Raw genomic sequence first — 19893 nt, 5'->3', positions numbered from 1 at the left:
ATGCAACAATTGAATGAAATAATAACAAAAGTTATTTTGTTTGTTTGTTTTTATTTATGATGTCCTTCATTTTATTCAACAATCTGGTATTTTTAATGTTACTTATATTAATTTGTTTTTTGGCCTTGTATCACAGTGCCAACTTGTAAATGAATGAATGAATGAGTTAGATGCAAGCACACACTTACACATTAATACATGCACACACACACACACACACACACACACACACACACACACACACACACACACACACACAAATGTGCATACATTCACACAAATGGGCATTCCTTCACAGATCCAAATGCAGACGTGCATGCATTTACACATGAACACACAACACATTCATATTCCGAAGTTCCTCTTAGTTATATTCCATTTCTGTTGTTGTATGCTGTTACTGCTGTTGCAACAGTCCAATTTCCCCATGGGTGACATTACAGTTTCATCTTACCTTATTTTATGTTCTCTTTTACAGTAACAGGAACTTATTTGGCCTATTGTAGATTTTAGCTTATTTAATAACAGGGCCTGTCTTATACTCCCATTAAAATTGTGTAATGACTATTAAATACACAATACATTATTCAAACCATATTCCATGGTCTATTTTAACAATATTATATTATCAAGCCTTGTACATTAGCCCTATGTATGGTTTTCTATGGTAAAACCGCAATGCATTAAAATTTTTGGAGCAACTTTAGGGATTTTTTCCAACCAGTCTGTGTGTGTGTGTGTGTGTGTGTGTGTGTGTGTGTGTGTTTCAGGTGTCTCGTATCGGAGAGGGAAAGCCTCCCACCGGGGCTGAGGGCAGATTCTGACTCCGCTGTCTGTGAAGACTGCAGCTGTATCAATAATCTGGACTCAAAACAAATCCACCTGTAGCTGCAGTGAATTTGTAATGTTGACAGAGTCATGTGACAAACCTGATGTTACTCTCACACTCATAAAAGGATGTGTCATATTCAACAAATGTGAATGTAGTTTAAAACAATACACATTTGTGTTAGTTTTCAACACAACGTGTCAATAACAATATATTTTGTATTAATCTGTGTTGTTATTAACATAAGAAGTGTTGATAAATAACATGAGTGTGTGCTGTCCTTAACAAGACGCACGTGTTAAAAGGGACCCAAAAATAAAAATCTTAAAATGTTTTCTGTTGTTCATCTTACAGCCTAATATTTGCGAGACCGCTGTGAGTCATCTGTCCGTGTTGTGGCTCTGTCTCTGACAGTGTTGTGGTGGATGATGTTGAAAAGCCTTGTGAAGAAATTCCTCTTACACACCCAAATAAACACATAGACACACGCTGAAGACAAGCTGCTTCTCAACAGCTGGACAAATTGATCTTCCTGTCAAATAAACCTTCAGACTATAGTGAGTGTGATACATCACCTGAAAATACACAACTATATTTATTAGGAATTTACACAGTTACAACAACTTAGTCTTTATATGAAATCATCTCTCATTTGGAAACTAAAAATGGACTTATATTCTTTGAAGGATTCCTGTTTATCCTCAAACATGAATAATACATAAAGCATTATCAGAATCAGAATTAGTTTTATTGGACAATTAAAACAACATCATGAAAAAGTAGTATATAAAACATTTTGATGTAGAAATTTGGAGAAATGTGTCTCTTTAATAAAGTAGTAAGTATGTGTATAAAACAAAGTAGTATAGAAAAAAATCTTAGTTGGCACTCCTCAAGTCTATATAACATAACATAACATAACATAACGTAACGTAACGTAACGTAACGTAACGTAACGTAACGTAACGTAACGTAACGTAACGTAACGTAACATAACATAACATAACACATGCCATTTGGTGGGCATCTCTATACAACTGTCCATAGATCAATGGTTCTCAACCTGAGGGTCAGGACCCCCAGTGGGGTCGCGAGATGATTTTGGGCAGAGATGATTAATGGAATAGGAAAAAAACATATTTACTATACTATTCAAATGTATTATTGTGTCTATTTTTCCAGTTTTTCCTCATAGTTTTGCTTTTTTCTTGTGAAATAGTTTGAATAATTTTCAGCCTCTAGGTCTCCTCTGATAATCAAATGTAACAACCTGAAAAGGGAAAATCATTCTTTGGTTGAACTGTTCACCACTCTGCATATGAAGCATCGCCTGGGGTCACGAGCCAAAAAGGTTGAGAGCCACCGCCTTAGATCATCATGAGTGCCAACATTTTTATGGAGGGGCCTCAGTGGGAATCAAACCCCAAACCCTGACAGTGTTGGTGCCTTCCTCTCCCCATTGATCTATGCAGAGAATAGAAACCTTAGTCCCAGGAGTGCCGGTCTGATAATTTACCCACTGAAGAAGATTTGTCCTCCTCAAACCCAAATCAGCGGGTCTGCATCCTCACAGCTGTCTTCCAGCCAAATGTGGCAAAGGTTGTGTGTTGGATCTGTGAGGACCGAGGTGCTATCTGATGGCCTCAAGTCAGCGTCTCGGCGGCCGCCGTGCCGGCAGTCTGTCCCCTCTGGTGTTCCCAAACAAACCTCCGACAGCTCGAACTCTGGCCCACTTAGGGGAAGGGGTGTGTGTGTGTGTGTGTGTGGGAGGGGGGGGGCTATCTTTTCTATCCAATGAGTTTCTGTACCTACAGCCTTCATTACTGTATTGGAACTTTGCAAATGTGATGTATTTTAGCATTGTATCTATTTATGTATTTTTCATTATATGCTTTGACAACACTCGTTTCTATTTGATTCATGCCAATAAAGCTCATTTTGTATTTGAATTTGATAGAGCAAGAGCGAGAGGGAGACAGAGAGTGAGAACAAGAGAAAGAATTGGTGTAAACAGGCTATGTGTGAGAGAAAGAGAGATAGACAGACAGACAGAGAGAGAGAGAGAGAGAGAGAGAGAGAGAGAGATGAGGAGGAGGATGAACAATCACTGAGTGAAATCTTTACCCACTAAAAACAATTTACAACTTTCCTTTGTTTTTGGCCACTAATTTGTAAATCATGTAAATTATATGTAAAATATATTATCATGTAAAATATTATTTAAAAAAATATTGTCTATTTAGGTGGATCATCATCTCCTGTTTACTTTGATGCGAGGCGATTAACAAAAATAGTTCATTGTTTTTGTAGTGATAGACAAACCTGTCACACCAAAAAACAGCAACAACAACTCAGAATCAATGTGCAACTATGTAGGCACGATCCAACCAAACTGCCCACAGGTAGGCGGAGAGAGAGAGAGAGAGAGAGAGAGAGAGAGAGAGAGAGAGAGAGAGAGAGAGAGAGAGAAGAGGAGGAAGTGGTGAGGATGCTGAGTCGCTAGATCATTTGGCTTCACTCACCACACAACCAGACAGTTTCTATTGCTGAAGCTTGGTTTATCCACCTGTCACTGACCTTCATTCGCCGACGACGATGTCCGGTTAAAGGTAAGACTCCACATTTTCTACTTAACAGCACGTGAACCCCTTTGAACTTTCTTCTATTCTCGTCTCCACCTGTCTGTCCTGGAGAACAGCGCCACCTGCCGTCTCATCCTCCCCAAGAGAAACGCCGACGACAAAAACGCTTTTAAGACTCGGGATGATATTTATTTCTGTTTTACATCCCTGTGTTTGAAACTCAGACGTAGCTGCCGAAGCATAATTTGTTTATCGTCGATTTATGACACGTAGGCAGAGCCGTGCAGGTCAGGAAGATGACTTGATGGTTTATATCACAAGAGGAAATCAGCTCGACTTCCCCTCTGTCAGAGAAAGCATTACCAGTAACGAAATGGAAGAGGATGCAAAGCAGCCACGGTTTCTGTTGTGTTTGTCTGTAAATGATTAACTATACAGTGACTGCACCCGTGACGTTCCCATATGAATTGAATGTAATTAATACAAAAGCATATTTCATAATATTATCTTATCTTATTATTATCTTAAGGACTGACCCACATACCGACCAGACAAAGGAGGCTATCCACAGTTTCCACATTAACAAATCTACTTCACATTTGCCAGCTTCTATGTAATTCTGTTAAAATACTTTATAATTCCAAATACAAGAACAAGTCATGATAATAGTAGTAACTTCACTTACAGAGCACTTTTCAAAACAAGGTTACAAAATGCTTTACAATGCTTTACAAAAGATCAAATCTATACAGCTAAGAATATAAATAAAAGGGTTAACACAACAGAAGCACAAGACGGTCCTCATGATTAAAAACAATAAAATTCATTAGAAGCAATCCTGAAAAAGTGTTTGTTTTTTTAAAGATTTAAAAGAGGACACAGGCAAGTTATAACCTATTACAGTAAAAACACACATCACTTTTTCTGTCAGGTCATTCAAAAAGATTTTAAAATATAACTAAAGTGACTGACTGTTTCTTTAGTCTCCCTTCCTTGATGTTTGTGTAGCTTCCTCCCCAGAGCCTTGGTTACCTTTCCCACAATCCTCCATGTGTCTTGTTTGCTCTGGTGATCCAGGGCTTCATTTGCATTATTTTTCCTCTCCTCTCTCCCTCATCCACCGCATATGTAAACACAAACCTCTCTGCTTTACTGCAGTGGACGAAGCCTTCTCACACACACACACACACACACACACACACACACACACACACACTTAAGATAGCATAACATACAAATACATGGTGGACTCATCCAAAGCGGCTTACAGTTTTGTGAGTCCATACATATTTATTATGGATGGGAATCGAACCTCTAACCTACATGACTACAACTTTCACATACACAATCCACTGCTTTTTGCATTTGGTCGCATTTATTCTTTAAAAAAATAAACAAATAAACAGATAGGAAGTAGCTGGAATGCAAAAGTATGTTTATTAATGTTCCATATCAGCGCACAAATGAACAAAAGTGCACAAGTAAGCAAGGGACGAACACAAAAAAAGGCTCATATACTATGCAGCTATGCAACACATTTCAACCTGTTTTTCCTCAGGCAGCATGTTACATGAAGCATTAATAAACTTACTTTTTGCATTCACGGTACTTCCTATCTGTTTATTTTCTTTATTTATCTTCGGCCTACCTTGGACCTTCCCCCACTGTTTTGTTTATGTCATCTATTCTTAATCAGCAATCAGGCTGACTAAGAACTTATTTTGTGTCTTTGTTTTGATTGGGAAGCCGTTCCATTTAATCTCTTCAACTAAGCAGAAGGCAAACTAATGCACTTGTGACCGTTAAACCCAACACGTTTTTTACCCACGTTGGTCTGCAGCCGGAGTGTTATGTCACCCGGTGGTATGTAGGTGCTATAGAGACGTCCTGAGCCGAACTGAACTGCAGACCGACCATATAATTAACCCCATTTTATGAAAAGGAATAATGAAGATCTTTGAGCAGCTCAGGCCTCTGGTCCATTATGGTAACAACCATCAGGCTTCTCTTGACCCTTATGAAGCAGTTTTGTTCCTCTGCAGTGCCTGTTTGTCAGACCAGACCACATCCTGAGACAGCATTGTGCTGAATGAACTGCACATGCTCAGTAGTCATATAGGATCAGAATCACTTTGATGTACAGCAATTTGTACAGCAATTGTACAGGGAGTGATATTGAGTAATATTGACTACTTACAGTAAAATGACATGGCACAAGAACAACAGAGCCTCACATACAGAGCAGAGGGACAGTTATGAACATGTTATGGATGGAAGAATATTTGGGGAAAATTTGTCTCTCTAAAGTCACTTTACTTTCCTGCTTCCAAATTCAGATTTCCAGTACAGGACAGTAATAATCATAACAATCAAGAGCAATGCAGGCTTTTATAGTTTCCCTCAAGACACATGATGATTTTTTGTCAGGAATTTAAATTCAATGTTGCATATATTAGTGTGGAGCAAGTAATTCCATGTGTTTCAAAGTAAGTGATATTTAATCAACTCAGCTACATCTTATTACAATATTACTTGAGTGGATGTTTTTCCATTTAATGAATTTGTCTCATCACTTAGCAACACAAGAATTTCTCAACAGGCTCCTTAACTAAGTGTTTGTTGTTGTTGTTTTTGTCGCCTCTTTCTGCTTTCTGGGGAGCTGATATTGCAAATGCGAGTGAGAAAACATTGAGTCCTCCTTGAGGAATGTTCTGAACGGGGGAGATTTGGTATGTAATGGTTTTCCCAATCCCTCTTAATTGGGATCAAGGGTTGCAGCGAGGGATCTTGTCAGAAAAGTGTGGAGTTAAAGACTCACACAGCCACCTAAGGGCCCTCAGAACACAGCAGAGCCCCGGCCAGAAAGGTATGCATGTTTTGAAGCCTGATGACTGAAGACTGCTATACAAGACACACATGGACTAAGTGTGGGAAAATGCCACTGCAGAAGAAATGTAAAATAGATGGACAAAGTGTTAAAAGTGGACTTGTTGGGCTTCTGAGAGTGGAGGGGATTGTTTTGCACTCTCTGATTGTGAAGATGAGATGTTAATACATGTCTGAGCTATTTATTGTAGTTGTGCATTTGAGTTTTCATGTGCTTTCCATTGTTATTCATGCAAATTACACACTGTCTGACTCCACTTCTCTCCATATTCTCTATAGGAGCTGTGTGACTGGGATATGCGGTTTCAGTAAAATCTATTCAAGGTAAATCACTGCATTCACTGTTCATCATTGGGGAAAAGGAACTTCACCAGCGGTTCACCTGCCTGCCTCACAGTTTTAGGAACGACCTCTAAACTTCCCCCTAATCAACTTCTCTCTGTCCAAAAGATGTCAACCACATCCGCTGACAGTGTAGGAGGGGGAACCAAAACCTCTAAAGGGTCAAAGGACCACAAAAAGGTAAGATGTTGTTCCTCGTCATTATTAGGCTACTCATTTGTTTTTTTGTATGAAAAATTAAGCATAAGATGTCCACCATTTGGGGAAAAAGAGTTACACCTACTATTACAAAATGTTTGCTGAAAAATATTCAAGTGTAAGACTGTTGTAAACAAAATACTACAATTAATGAGAATGGAATTATCTCGCCTACTTCTTAAAATATTAGTAGTGATATTCAGGCAACTTTTTTACTTAGAATGAAAGCCCTTCATTTGTACATTACATGGTCAAACTGAGCTTGATACTGTTTATTTAGTGTGATACCATGGGGCTTTTACATGCTTTTCCCTCCCTGAGATACCAATATTCAATCAATGCTTTTAGATGAAAAACACATATTTGCAAAATGTGTGATTTCAGGAATGAAGAAAGAATGCTTATTTTCTCACTGATTCCCATGTATTTTTGATATTATTCTGTGGGGGTTTAAAAGGTTCCGAGGGCCCAAGGGTCATGAAATGAAATTCCCTCAAAAGATAAATGTAAGAAACTAAATCCAAATGAGAAATAGAGAAACACCATAAATGGCGCTACATGTTTCTTGTTTGCTGCAGTGTTATGTAACAGTGCTATTTGGTGATGGAGGGAGCAGAGCGGCAAACAATGCGATTAGGTAGATCAGCTTCACCGTCTGGCTTACACAGAGATTTCACTGCAGTTCAGTTTAACTGAGGAAAATTCCCAGACTTACAATTCCCAGACAGGTCAATTTAATTATTAGAGTTTTGTTTTTTTTAATTAAGAGTTGTTTTTTTTTATATTAAGGCTGCACTAAGGAAACTGGCACCAACCGCCATGGTATCTTACAATTCAAAGACGTCTGTTCTAGGCTTACTATCAATTCGGTTTGCTTCAAAATGTTATTCTTTGCATTTATGATGATTATTTCTATAAATTATCTTGAAAAACCATCATTTTCATCCCAAAACCTGCATAGTGGAATTTAAAAAATGTCAGCAGAAGAGAGATCTTCACTAAAGTTGCCAAACAATGCCACACATTCTCGTATTCATCCAGCGACGCCTTCCAATACTGTCTTGAGGCCAAAATGTCTTAAAAGCCACTAGAAAAAAAGCCCCAGAAAGTCTGATACACCTCAAACTGCCTCACACTAGACAGGCTCACATTTCAGGCATGATGGTGTGACTGTTGTGATTTGCATAGTGACGTATGCGATTTTTATGCGAACACCCAAGAATAACACTGCTCAGAAAGTGAGAATGAGTCGTGAGAAATAACTGCTGCATTGAAAGGAGCTTTATTTGGTCCATTTCTGTGAGGAATGATGTGACAGTGCTGATCCAGTATCTCTGTCTTTCTGGTTCCAGAGTTCGTAAACAAGAGACTAGTTTAGCTTTCTCTCTTAATTATACAATGTACCAACCATAAGGTTTGCATTGGGAATGGCCAGATTGCAAGTGTCCCTTTCTATATGAAGGGTTTCACTCCAAAAATATGTATCGCTTTTTAGAAAAAGTTGCCTGAATTTCATTATTCAGTATTTCAAAAATAAAGAACTTTTTATCCCCAGAAGTGTCAGATTTCTGTATGCAGCTTGAATAGATTCACATCTCAGTTCTTGTTTTTTTTTATTCATGGTTGTAGCCCACAGCAGCTGCCCTGAAAGGTGCCATCCAGCTGGGCATCGGTTATGCTGTGGGCAACCTCAGCTCCAAACCAGACAGAGATGTGCTCATGCAGGACTTCTCCATGGTGGAGAGTGTCTTCCTACCCAGGTACACACTGATTTACACAAATCTGCATTTTTGGCATTTAGTTGATGCACATGTTCAGAGTGATTTTCAGACTGCACCACCAACAAACTGAAATTCCTAGATTGTCCTCATTACATGGTACATCCTGCCATGTAATGTCTATGAGTGATTATGTAAGTGTGCAGCAAACCTACAGTTTTTATGGACATTGTTTTCCTATGTTTTGCCCCTAAACAGCTGTGTAGAGAAGCAGACACCACGGTCTTATTGTATAATGTTGTTTTTCTCATATTGACTTAAATATATTTTTGTTTTCCTTTGGTCACCAGTGAGGGAAGCAACCTGACTCCAGCGCACCATTTCCCAGATTTCCGCCTGAAAACCTACGCGCCTCTAGCCTTTCGCTACTTCAGGGAGTTGTTTGGCATCAAACCAGATGACTATTTGGTTAGTGTGGGGAGAGTCTCTCAAAGACACTACTGACGCACACAAACAGAAATACACACACACACACACACACACACACACACACACACACAGAGGCACACACAGTAATGATCATCATTCTGATTCAGCACGATTTTATGAGTACTTCTGTTGATTTTATTGCAACACATTGTCATACGAAGGCTGTTACCGCTGTCTGACTTGCAGTACTCCATCTGTAATGAGCCTTTGATCGAGCTGTCCAACCCCGGTGCCAGCAGTTCCTGGTTCTACCTTACCAGCGATGACGAGTTCATCATTAAGACTGTGCAGCACAAAGAGGCTGAGTTCCTGCAGAAACTGCTTCCTGGTTACTACATGGTGAGCCTCGCCCTCCAACGCAAACACAGTGTTGACCTCTGGTCAGTGCCAACGCACGTGAGGATTTACATGTCAATAGCAGCTATAGAGATATATGCAAAGTTATGGTCAAACACTTAACTCAACTCAGCTCAGGGACTTTATGCATATTGCTGCTGAAGGGTGAAAACCTTGTATGTCAAAAATGTCAACTTCAGAAAAACAGGCTGCTTTTTCGATTATGACTATACATTTTTAAAATTCTATATGATTTGAAAGGGTTTCAGACACTTAAGTATTAGTTAAGTTAGACAAATATTTTCTCAACCCATAGAGGAATCTTTCAATTCTGATAAAAATATGATATTCACCAAAACCGGAGTTAAAGAGAGTTAATCTGCCAACAGTGATGTATACCAAAGAAAATCCCAAATCTCGATCAGAAATACGAATACGGTTCCAATGTTGTTGTCATTTTCACACCAGTTACATGAATTTGTGTTGAAAGTGTTTTGTAGCTGTAGGTGATTTGGACACATTTGTTTTAATACATTTGCAGTCAATAGGAGACGTACTGTATTTTGAATCACAGTGGGAAAGTCTTGAGGAGATTACCCTTCAAGAATCAAAATCAGAATACTAGAATTTGTCTTGGTGACCAAGGTGCAGAGAAATATTGTTAAAGTATTGCTTAAGGACAACAGGACCTTACATATATTGCAAAGAGACAGGGCAAGATTCGTTGACATAATAATGCTCTAAAGAAAACAACCATTAGTCTCTTATCTATCACATCTGTATAACCATAAAATATTTCTTATCAGAACCTGAATCAGAACCCGAGGACGCTGCTGCCCAAGTTCTACGGCCTTTACTGCATCCAGTGCGGCGGCGTCAACATCCGCTTGGTGGTGATGAACAACGTGCTGCCGCGCGCCATGAAGATGCACTACAAATACGACCTGAAGGGATCCACGTACAAACGCCGCGCCTCACGCAAAGAGCGCGGCAAGTCCTCGCCCACGTTCAAAGACCTGGACTTCCAGGAGATGCACGAGGGCCTGCACTTCGACGCCGACACCTACAACGCCCTGATGAAAACCCTGCAGAGGGACTGCCGGGTGCGTTCATGTAGGGGTTAGATGATGGATCTGCTAAGCCATGGGCATGTTGTATGTCATTGTCATTGCTGAAGACTTTGTCATCGTTCTATTAGGAACTTTGTAACTGAATTTGGCGCTCCAGTGTGATCAGAAAAGCAAAATGATGTTCTCTCATCGTTTCTGTTATCCCTTATGTCGTTTACAAACAAGATAATATTAGATATGATATTTTAACAATTTAGACGGTTGCATAATAGAACGTCAGAAAGTCTCCAGTGGTAACAGGGTGTCTGTAGCCTGGTTCCAGACTCCTGAATCGCGTCCCGCCCACTCTTCAGATTTTGTCGAGCGATTCAGAGAGTCTGGTGTTGCTCTAGTCACCGAGCGGCTGGATACGGGCCCCCACACACAGAAAATGGCTAACTAGGAGGCAATCTCACGTGTGGATTTAAGATTTTAAAATGTGTTAAAAAATCTGCAGATAACGTACTGAGTTTGCAGACCACATTGAGGTCTTCGATTCGGTCGTAGCATACTGCAACTTAGTCCATAATGTCAACAAAGGTCCCCCTAAATTATTTGGAATAAAACCACCCAGGCATCACATTAGGCTTAAACCTTTCTTTGACACAGCCTGAACTGCCCTCCGATAATATTGTCAGGGTTCCTGCACAGATCTGGAAAGTCTGGAAAAGTATGGGAAAAGAATTGGGTGTTTTCCAAAGTGTTGAAAAAGTTTGGAAATCTCACAAAAAAGTTTGGAAAATTGTGGAAAAGTATTGTTAGAATGTCCCGATGTACATGCGACTACACATTTTCTGTTGTTTAGACCCCTGTCATCTCAAATGTTCTGGTATTTGTCACCGTAAAGAATAATCTAATGAAGACCCAAAATCTTCAAATCAAGAAAATAAAGTCTGAAAAAAGTATGGGATTTTGAAATTGAAACTGTGTAGGAACCCTGTATTATGTTTATTGTGTAAGCATGCTCCGTCAGCCAGGCCCCCTTCCCTCCACCCCACTCTCTCTCCCCCCAAGCCCTTATGGATGACCTCGTTAAGTTGCCCGCCTATTATTTGATTAGTGGGAAATAACAGCGGCCTCCTCATCCAGGATTACCTCCAGCAGAGCAAAGCACCTGACTCATATTACCAGGCTTAGGAACTGGACCTGGGAGCAGAAAACAGCCAGTCTAGGCGTAACGTGCTGTTATCGGGCTGCTGTGCACTCTGAGTTTGTGTATTAGGTAACTCAGTCGAATGTAAAGGCCTCTTTGTTTACAGGAGTTACTGCATGACATCAGCGTTTGGTCAGAGGGATTGAGGCTCGTGTTGTACAGTATGTTTGGTTTGCAGATCCAGGTTTAGCCCCTTTAACTGGGACTTGCTTGGGTGTCTGCCAGAGGTTGAGAGGTCAATTCAGAGCTTGTTTTTGAAATGTTTAATAAGTGGGCCGATGTTTTATTTTTACCGTTCACATGTCATGGCCAGTTTCTGTTTTACTATTTTAGTTAGATGCCCATTGTTAAATTGATCTAAGAGTTGGATAAATAACTAAAAGGTAATGTAATACAAGTTTCAAGTTCAGGTTCAAGTTTAACTTTATTTATCCATTTATGAAATCCATCTGGTCCATAGAGCACAAACATACATACACAGTAAAAATAAAACATCAACAACAACATCAACAAGAAGCAAATGACAGCTAAAGATAGTTAACGTCTAAAATAAGTAAATGCAGCACAATAATGATAATGTGAAACTTTGTTGACCTCTTCTCAGGGGGGTCAGAGGTCAGGTTTAGCTACAGAACAACACCTCTGCCTGCTCAAAGACACTTCAGCAGGGCAGATGCTTGCCGACATGGGGGCTTGAACCCAGGACCTCCGGTTGAAGGACAGTCTCCCTAATGTAATTGCATCATGCCTATAGGTTGATTTAGTTATGTTTATGTCTCTGTCAGGTTCTGGAGAGCTTCAAGATCATGGACTACAGTCTCCTGCTGGGGGTCCACGTCTTGGACCAGAAGACGCTGGGCAGGGGGAACCGGGGCGACAGTAGAAGAGGACAGAAGGTCCTCTACTCCACGGCCCTGGAGTCCATCCAAGGGAACATCAAGGCCCCCGAACCAGTCGCCGACGACGACACGTGAGAAAACGGCCTCTCTCTGACTTTGTAAACACAGTTTCTCTGTCTCTCTGGCTTTGTTGGACATGCAGCGATGGAAAAGTACACAGTTCTTAACAATTATTTAACGGTTTGGTTTATTTTAAGATTGGAAATGTTTGGAAATTAATTTACAGCTTGCCAGAGACTATGGTAATTTCTGGAGATGTTTTTTTATGCACTGTGTACAAGCATACATGAAGTAGAGACAATAAAGTTTTGATAACCGTTCACTTTACCCTCCTGCAGCTAAAACCCTTGAATGGTTTTCAAATGGTTTCCAAACAAATTCAAGGTGTTTGAAAGTAAAATGCTTTTGTTGCCTCTGAAAGTGTGGATGTGACAGCATTAAGATACTGAAATGATTCTCAAACATTTTAAAGTGCAAGTTCATACAAAGCCAGTCTTTGTTTCTCTCTCTCTCTCTCTTGTTCTTTCTCTCTTTTTTTCACTTTCTCTCTCTTACTCACTCTTACTCTCCCACACACACATGTACTTCAATCTGCGCATTCTCAGCCCACTGATCAATACAAGACAAGAAAGCACTGTAGTCACTGTTACTTGTAAAGTGTACCTTCCTCGTCTTTTTCAGAATGGGTGGGATCCCTGCCAAACATAAAGATGAGAAGTTGCTCATCTTTTTAGGAATCATTGATATCCTGCAGTCCTACAGGTAAGACATGTATGACATTGTTTTTTTGTAGGAATTTTAGAGCACAGACATGTATGCATTTCACCAGAATGGTCGGAGCGCCTGGGCAGCCAGTCCTTTAGTATATATACTGTGTGTACTTAATTAAAGGGGTGAAGAGACATGTGTACTATCTATAATTTATCATGGTATGTTGTTTCCTCAGGTTCATCAAGAAGGTGGAACACTCCTGGAAAGCCCTTGTGCATGATGGGGTATGCAACTCCTTACCTTGGCTTTCATAGATCTGACTTAACTATATGCATGTGTGTGTGCACGAGTGTGTGTGTGTATTGTGACTTCTTTCTTTGTTTTTTAGGACACGGTGTCAGTTCACAGGCCTAATTTTTATGCGGACAGATTTATGAAATTCATGGGCTCAACTGTATTCAAAAAGATTCATCGTAAGTTTCTCCTCTAACATAACTCCTGTATTCTGTACATAGCACTAATATGTGGTCAGATCTACTGAGTGATTCTCTCTCTCTCTCTCTCTCACTCTCTCTCTCTCTCAGCTTTGAGAGGAGCATCTTCGAGGAGGAAGAGGAGTTCCCTCTACGTACTGAGGTCAGCCTCTCAGGAGTTTCTGTCTCCACTCAAGGAGGAGCAGAGGGAGGAGAAGAAGGCCCAGAGCATGGACAACCTGGATGGAACACGTAAGCTTAAAGGAAAACATTTACATTACATGACATTACATTTTAGGCATTTAGCAGATGCTCTTATCCAGAGCAACTTACAAATAGTACAACAGTAAAATTATGTAAGGAGTAAAAGTGTCAAATCCACTGCACTTTGGCAATAAAATGTAACCCATGTTCCTGAAAGTGCCAGGTAAACTATTAAGAAACTGGTAGAAAAGGTAGAGTACACTGACTTTTTGGCAAAAAAGCCCTTTGATCAACTTATGTGATATGAAGATTAGCAGCACATTTCATCTCTGTGCACCAGGATGCAAATGCTGCCTCTTTTAAGATTCCAAGCTAGCTTCTAGCCTCCACTAAAATACACAGTGTGCTTAAGTGTTGCCATATAATGATGTGCACTAAATATAATTTTAGGTGGACGTTTTTGGTTAATTGCCTGGGTTTTTCTCTTGAGATTTAGTTACTTTTCAAAGGAGACCTGCAAAGTGGTAGGTTGCGGTTCAAGTCAGGGTTACATCTATGAGCTCTACATATAACTTCAAAATATTATTCTTTGCTTCATTTTATGGTTCATTCATCCATTCATTCAGGATCTGTTTTTTGCAACAGTGTTCAGCTCCTCCAAGCACCCAGACCTCGTCCCAAGATCTGCTGGACTGAACCGTTCTGTTTCTTTTGAGTCCACCAATAAAGATGAAGAGGACATGGAAAACAGGTAGTGTGTGCGCTGCTGTCGGATCAAAGCCTTGTCAGTTTTTCAGGAATTTAGAAAAAACAACCTTATTTTATAAATTGTGGCTAATGCATATGAAGTTTTGCCACAGATTTGAATAGGCCCTAAGGTCATGAAACATATGAATGAACATGTCAGTCTCCAGTACAAGTAAAAACATGAATATCATAAAAATTGGAGCTACAAGGTTTTTCAGCAAAAGCAGCAATACACTGCTTTTGTTGACATCATTGTTGGTGTGTGCGTTTGCATCCTACTTCTTTACAAACAGGTTTGTCAACTTAAGGAACTGCATTCCTCAAACAAGCTCTTAATACACAGATCGCCTGCCGGTTGCCTTTTATTACAGTATTGCTAATTGCCGGTTACCATGACTATCCTGTTTCTCCACAGTGAAGACCGGCGCGCCTCCAGTTCCACCATTGCGCTGGACGACTCCCTGCCCTCCCTCAGCAGGAGCCAGTCAGACTCAGACCTGGACGTCTACTTGGTATGAATCACTTCATATAATCAGTAGGCATAGCTTTTTCTGCCAAAAGTTAATGAACTGAGCAGAACTGTGCTGCTCTGTTATACTATTTTTTATTAATTATTATGTTTTTATTATTAGTATTATAGCTGCTGAAACTTGAAATTTGAAATTTCAATAGTAATTATATAGGACAGCATTACACAGGTGCAAAACGTTAGACTTTAGTCGTATTTCCAGTGAACTTGTGATTCAGCATGTTTTCACGACAACACAGACACTTTTCTGATGTCACTGATAATAAGTGAAATCATATTGTCATTATTATGAAACCATAACATTATTATTATAACAACATCTTAAACAACATGATGACTGTGACATCGCTTTAATTGGACTCAACACACTTTGTGAGCGAACTTGGATGACACACGCAGTACATCATCTGATGTATTTGGAGACGTCATTGTCGATGCAACCTGGAGTCACTGGGTGTCTCTGCATTTTCAGCATCAGACAGTCTCACCCAGGCGACCCAGCTGGAGTTGATCAGTCCTCGGCTTGTGTCCGAGCAGCAAGCGACGTTCGTAGATCGTTCCTCTTGTTCGTCAGCTTTCTTGAGGCCCTCTGTGCAAACTTTGTGGTGGTTTTGATGGACAATTTCGTAAGCTCGCTTGTGGTGCACAGCAGACTGCAGGCCCTGCAGAGAGACTGTTCTGCGGACGCTTGTTTCCTTCCTCTTGTCTCCTTCCTCTAGTCTCCTTCCTTCTTCTGACCACCTGTCTTCATGTGTTAGAGAGAGAGCAGCACTGTGGTCGCTGTGATGGTTTCTGGGTATTTGAACTACTTCAATCTTCAGCTTCCAGTCTTTTGCTGTTCAGCTCAACTGGCTCTCTTGGCTAAGGCACTTTGACAAAAGCAACGGCCTGCCTTTCTGGGTGGAGCAGCTCATCAAAGGTGATGCTTCTGCAGATGGTGTTTGTACAGCTCTCACCACCGGGTTGCATCACCCATGAAAGCGTCCCACTACCAAGTTTCTTGGGATAGGAGCTGTTTGTATGCTTCATCATTACGATGACTCAGATGAGGTTGGATGGACTGGGGAGGACATTGCAGACTGAGTGAAGTCAGTGTTGGGGCCATTCATGAAGTGAATTGAGAATGCATGGTAAATTCCAATTCAGTTCCTGGAGATGGAACTGGAGTTGGAATGTGAATGTCACCCAGCTCTAAGGAAACAGAATTGGAATTGAATTGGAATGACAGGAAACAGAATTGAATTCCATGAAATTCCATGAAATTCCACTTCTAAGAGAGTTTGTCCTGACTCGCTAAACATTATCAAACATTATGATAGTTGAGTTAAACAAAACAAATACATTCAATCATAATGTATGTATTACGATTAAATGTTATGCATCAAATACCAATACCTTTAACAGTTTATAATATTCAGCATTGATAACATATAACACTAGGTGTTAACAAAATGTACTTACTGTAAGTTGCTTTGGACAAAAGCGTCTGCTAAATGACGTAATGTAATGTAATGTAGGTGTTATCTCAGATATGTGGTGAGAATAAAAAACAAAAAAAACATGGAATTTCACAGAATTTCATTGAATTAAATTCAACTTCCTGAAATTCCAATTCAATTCCAATTCTGTTTCCTGTAGGTTTTTTCAAATTCCAGTTCCTCAGTTGAATTGAATTGATGAGTTCATTTATGAATTGACCCTGACCCTGGAGTGAATCATGAACTCGATACACTGAGGCTTGGCCTGCCAGAGGTTTGACCAAAAGATTTAATGATCCATTACTTGCTTACATTTTTCCATGCTGTTTATCTATCCCCACTCCCCACTATCCCAGCATGCAGTGTCTCTAGCCTTGTTGGCACTTGCTCCTGGACTGCTCAGTGTTGGTATCTGCCCCCCCCCCCCCCCAGTTCTTACTTCTGTGTCAGCCAGAGAAACCTTTCGGTCCCTGCTGGATTTCCCTTCACTATGGCACTTCTCTTACATAACCACAAAATCCTCATTCAGGCCTCTGAAGCTGTTCCTCAGCCCTTATAAAGTAATGCCACTGAGGCTTTGTGGTAAGCCTGCAGACGTGGTTAATCTATTCGCAAAGCCCTTGACAGTTAGACAGTGGGATTCATAAAGTAGTAGCAGCCACAGGATCCACGGAAGATAAATCGAGGCCTTGAACTTATCTAGCAGTGTTCATTTGTCATTTGTCTTCATTTGCCTTCAGTCGTGACTCCCACTGTAACTGCAGTTTCCTCTGTATGTTCAAGCTGCTTTTAACACATGACTACATGTTTACTCCATGATCTTAGTTTTACTATATATTTAATTATGCAAAGATAAAACACAATAAAGCACGGCCATAAACTAGTTTGCTCCCTAGCTCAACAGCTTCTTCTTCTCACCACTAAATGAAACAAGCATGATGGCGTTTCTCTGTCTAAAACTATGAACCAATGAGTGAGGAGCATTTATTTAAGGCAATTAAGATTACACATGAAGCATTTTGTGACTATAGGCTAGACCAACCTAATACAAGTTCTAAAATAAAAGATATACAGAATTGTCTACATATATAAGGTCTAAATCTAAATTAGTTTCTATATAAATGGCTTTTACATCCACTGTTGTGCTTTGTTACCTGAATGACAAAGAAAAAATCCTGCTCTTTTTTTTTCTAGTGAGGAAAAATGCCCACGGTGCCGCTCCATCCAGCTGTACCTCTACAAGATAAAGGCCTTGAACGTCCCAGCCGTCAGCTGCACAACAAATCCCAAAATACATCTATTCCGCTGCTGCAATCTTGGCTAAGTGAAAATGCAATCTCTTAATTCATCAAGTACAATAGATATGTGGGGGTTTATCTTGGTTGTATTGGTGCAGAGACGTAACAACAGCCAACATAGGGCTGGGCGATACAGTTGAAATCAATATCATGATAATCATAAGAATTTTTTCCAATATCAATATACATCATGATATGGCTCACGTATCTTCATCCCACTGAACTGAATGGTAATGTAAGGGTGTGATGTCAAACAAAACTGAAATTTTCAAATAATATTCCTACCATACCTCATTTTGCCAGTTCTTTTTTTTTGATAAAATTTGCTTGTTATCATCAATTTAGACAGCAGAATTGTGTGTCACGATATCAAAAATCACCATATCATCACCATATGATTCCACTGAAAGACGATAAACTATAGTATTGAATTATCGCCCAGCCCTAAATCAACATAGTAAAACTGCAAAGACATACTACAGGCAGTAGACTATACATGTCAGTCTCCACTGTGTGCATCACTATCTGCAGCATTGTAAACTTTTGAGTCAAAGAAAACCTGCCAATTCACATTGATTAGTAAATACATCATTCTTCTGTAGAAATCCCATCAATAACGGATGGGGATGTAGGTTCTGTTTGTGTAAGATAAGATCACTGTACCACTGTATTAATACATAACACTATGGAGTTCTTCTTCTCCTGTTATTGTACATTTTGCTGCTAATTTAATAACAGTGACTTTGCTCAGGAAAATGTGTGCCTCGGAAATTTGAGTTCATCCATTCACTCCTCTTGGCTTTTTGCTTTAAAGTGCATCCTTGCTATTGATTTCCTGATCTTCTGTGAAATGTTCATATCTCTCAGCGGCTGGATCCCTGAAAGACTAATTCTGCTTACTTGATTAACTATAGAAGAGACATTTTGTTGTTGTTGTTTTCAAATTGTATATTTATAGAGGCATGTTCTGCGATTTTTCTGGTTTCACAGAACTGAATGAAGAGAAATACCAATTTATATGTTGATGCATTCACATGTATTAGTGCCATACTGTTCGGTGTTGAGTCCATATACCAGCCACACCAATCCATTTTAAGACGTATCGCACCAGGTAACCTGGTATTAAAGTCCCAATGCACGTAAAAATGTATCTGATACATTCTGATACAAAATTCTTAATTTTCTTCTCTCTTCTTTCTGTGTTTTCTATTTTTATTTATATATGTAAAAAGAAATGTAGAATGTAAATGTACTTATTGTAAGTCACTTTGGACAAAGCGTCTGCTAAATGACATAATGTAACATAATGTAATAATGGCTGTGTCCAAACTACTCCCATAAATGAATTAGGAGAAACAGTTTTCAGTCTTTCTCAAGTGTATTTACTCTTTTCCTTTTATGTCGCTCTGTGCCTTACATATACAGAATCGAGATGCATCTTTTATCTTCATTGGGATTTAATAAAAAATAATACCTGTTGTAAATTGTTATGAATCCTGATAGTGAAAGTGACCATGTTGTATGTTATATTAAATGTCTTCCATTTTTGTCCACAGGGCTTATGAAAATTTCAGAATCAATGCTTTTATGTGATGTATCCTACTGTATTATAGCAAAACTTTATTTGTAAAATAAATGAATATTTTATGTAGTTACATAAATGTTTTCTTTTTTCTCTTCTTTTTCTTAAACATGCTACAGATCCAATAGCATCCATTGTCATACTTATATTTAGTCACAAGGGGGAGCAGCATGGAAGGAAGCTATAGTAAAGATTTTTCTCTTCCCTTACTTTATTTAGGGGTGTGTGTGTGTCAGTGTGTGTGACCGTGGATGTGAGTGTGTGTGTTCTGTCAAAACCTACAGAGGATGATGAAATGCATCTATTTATTTAATTGAGTTTAAACAGAGA

General features: G+C 39.5%; 1 protein-coding gene across 1 annotated transcript; it reads left to right on the top strand.

The window, feature by feature from the left end:
• Window positions 1–3308: 3308 nt before the first annotated feature.
• On the top strand, window positions 3309–19578 carry pip5k1ba (phosphatidylinositol-4-phosphate 5-kinase, type I, beta a). The gene is made up of 15 exons (XM_078287463.1): window positions 3309–3438; window positions 6580–6621; window positions 6748–6819; window positions 8467–8597; window positions 8906–9023; window positions 9231–9383; window positions 10187–10483; window positions 12428–12612; window positions 13223–13303; window positions 13488–13536; window positions 13641–13725; window positions 13837–13977; window positions 14575–14680; window positions 15092–15188; window positions 17878–19578. Exons 3-15 carry the CDS (start codon window positions 6748–6750, stop codon window positions 17878–17880), a joined length of 1518 nt encoding a protein of 505 aa, XP_078143589.1. The 5' UTR covers window positions 3309–3438; window positions 6580–6621; the 3' UTR covers window positions 17881–19578.
• The last annotated feature ends 315 nt before the right edge of the window (window positions 19579–19893 follow it).

The sequence above is a fragment of the Centroberyx gerrardi genome, chromosome 2 (assembly GCF_048128805.1).
Source record: "Centroberyx gerrardi isolate f3 chromosome 2, fCenGer3.hap1.cur.20231027, whole genome shotgun sequence".
In the NCBI taxonomy this organism is placed as follows: Eukaryota; Metazoa; Chordata; class Actinopteri; order Beryciformes; family Berycidae; genus Centroberyx; species Centroberyx gerrardi.
This window is presented reverse-complemented; position numbering and strand designations above follow the sequence as displayed.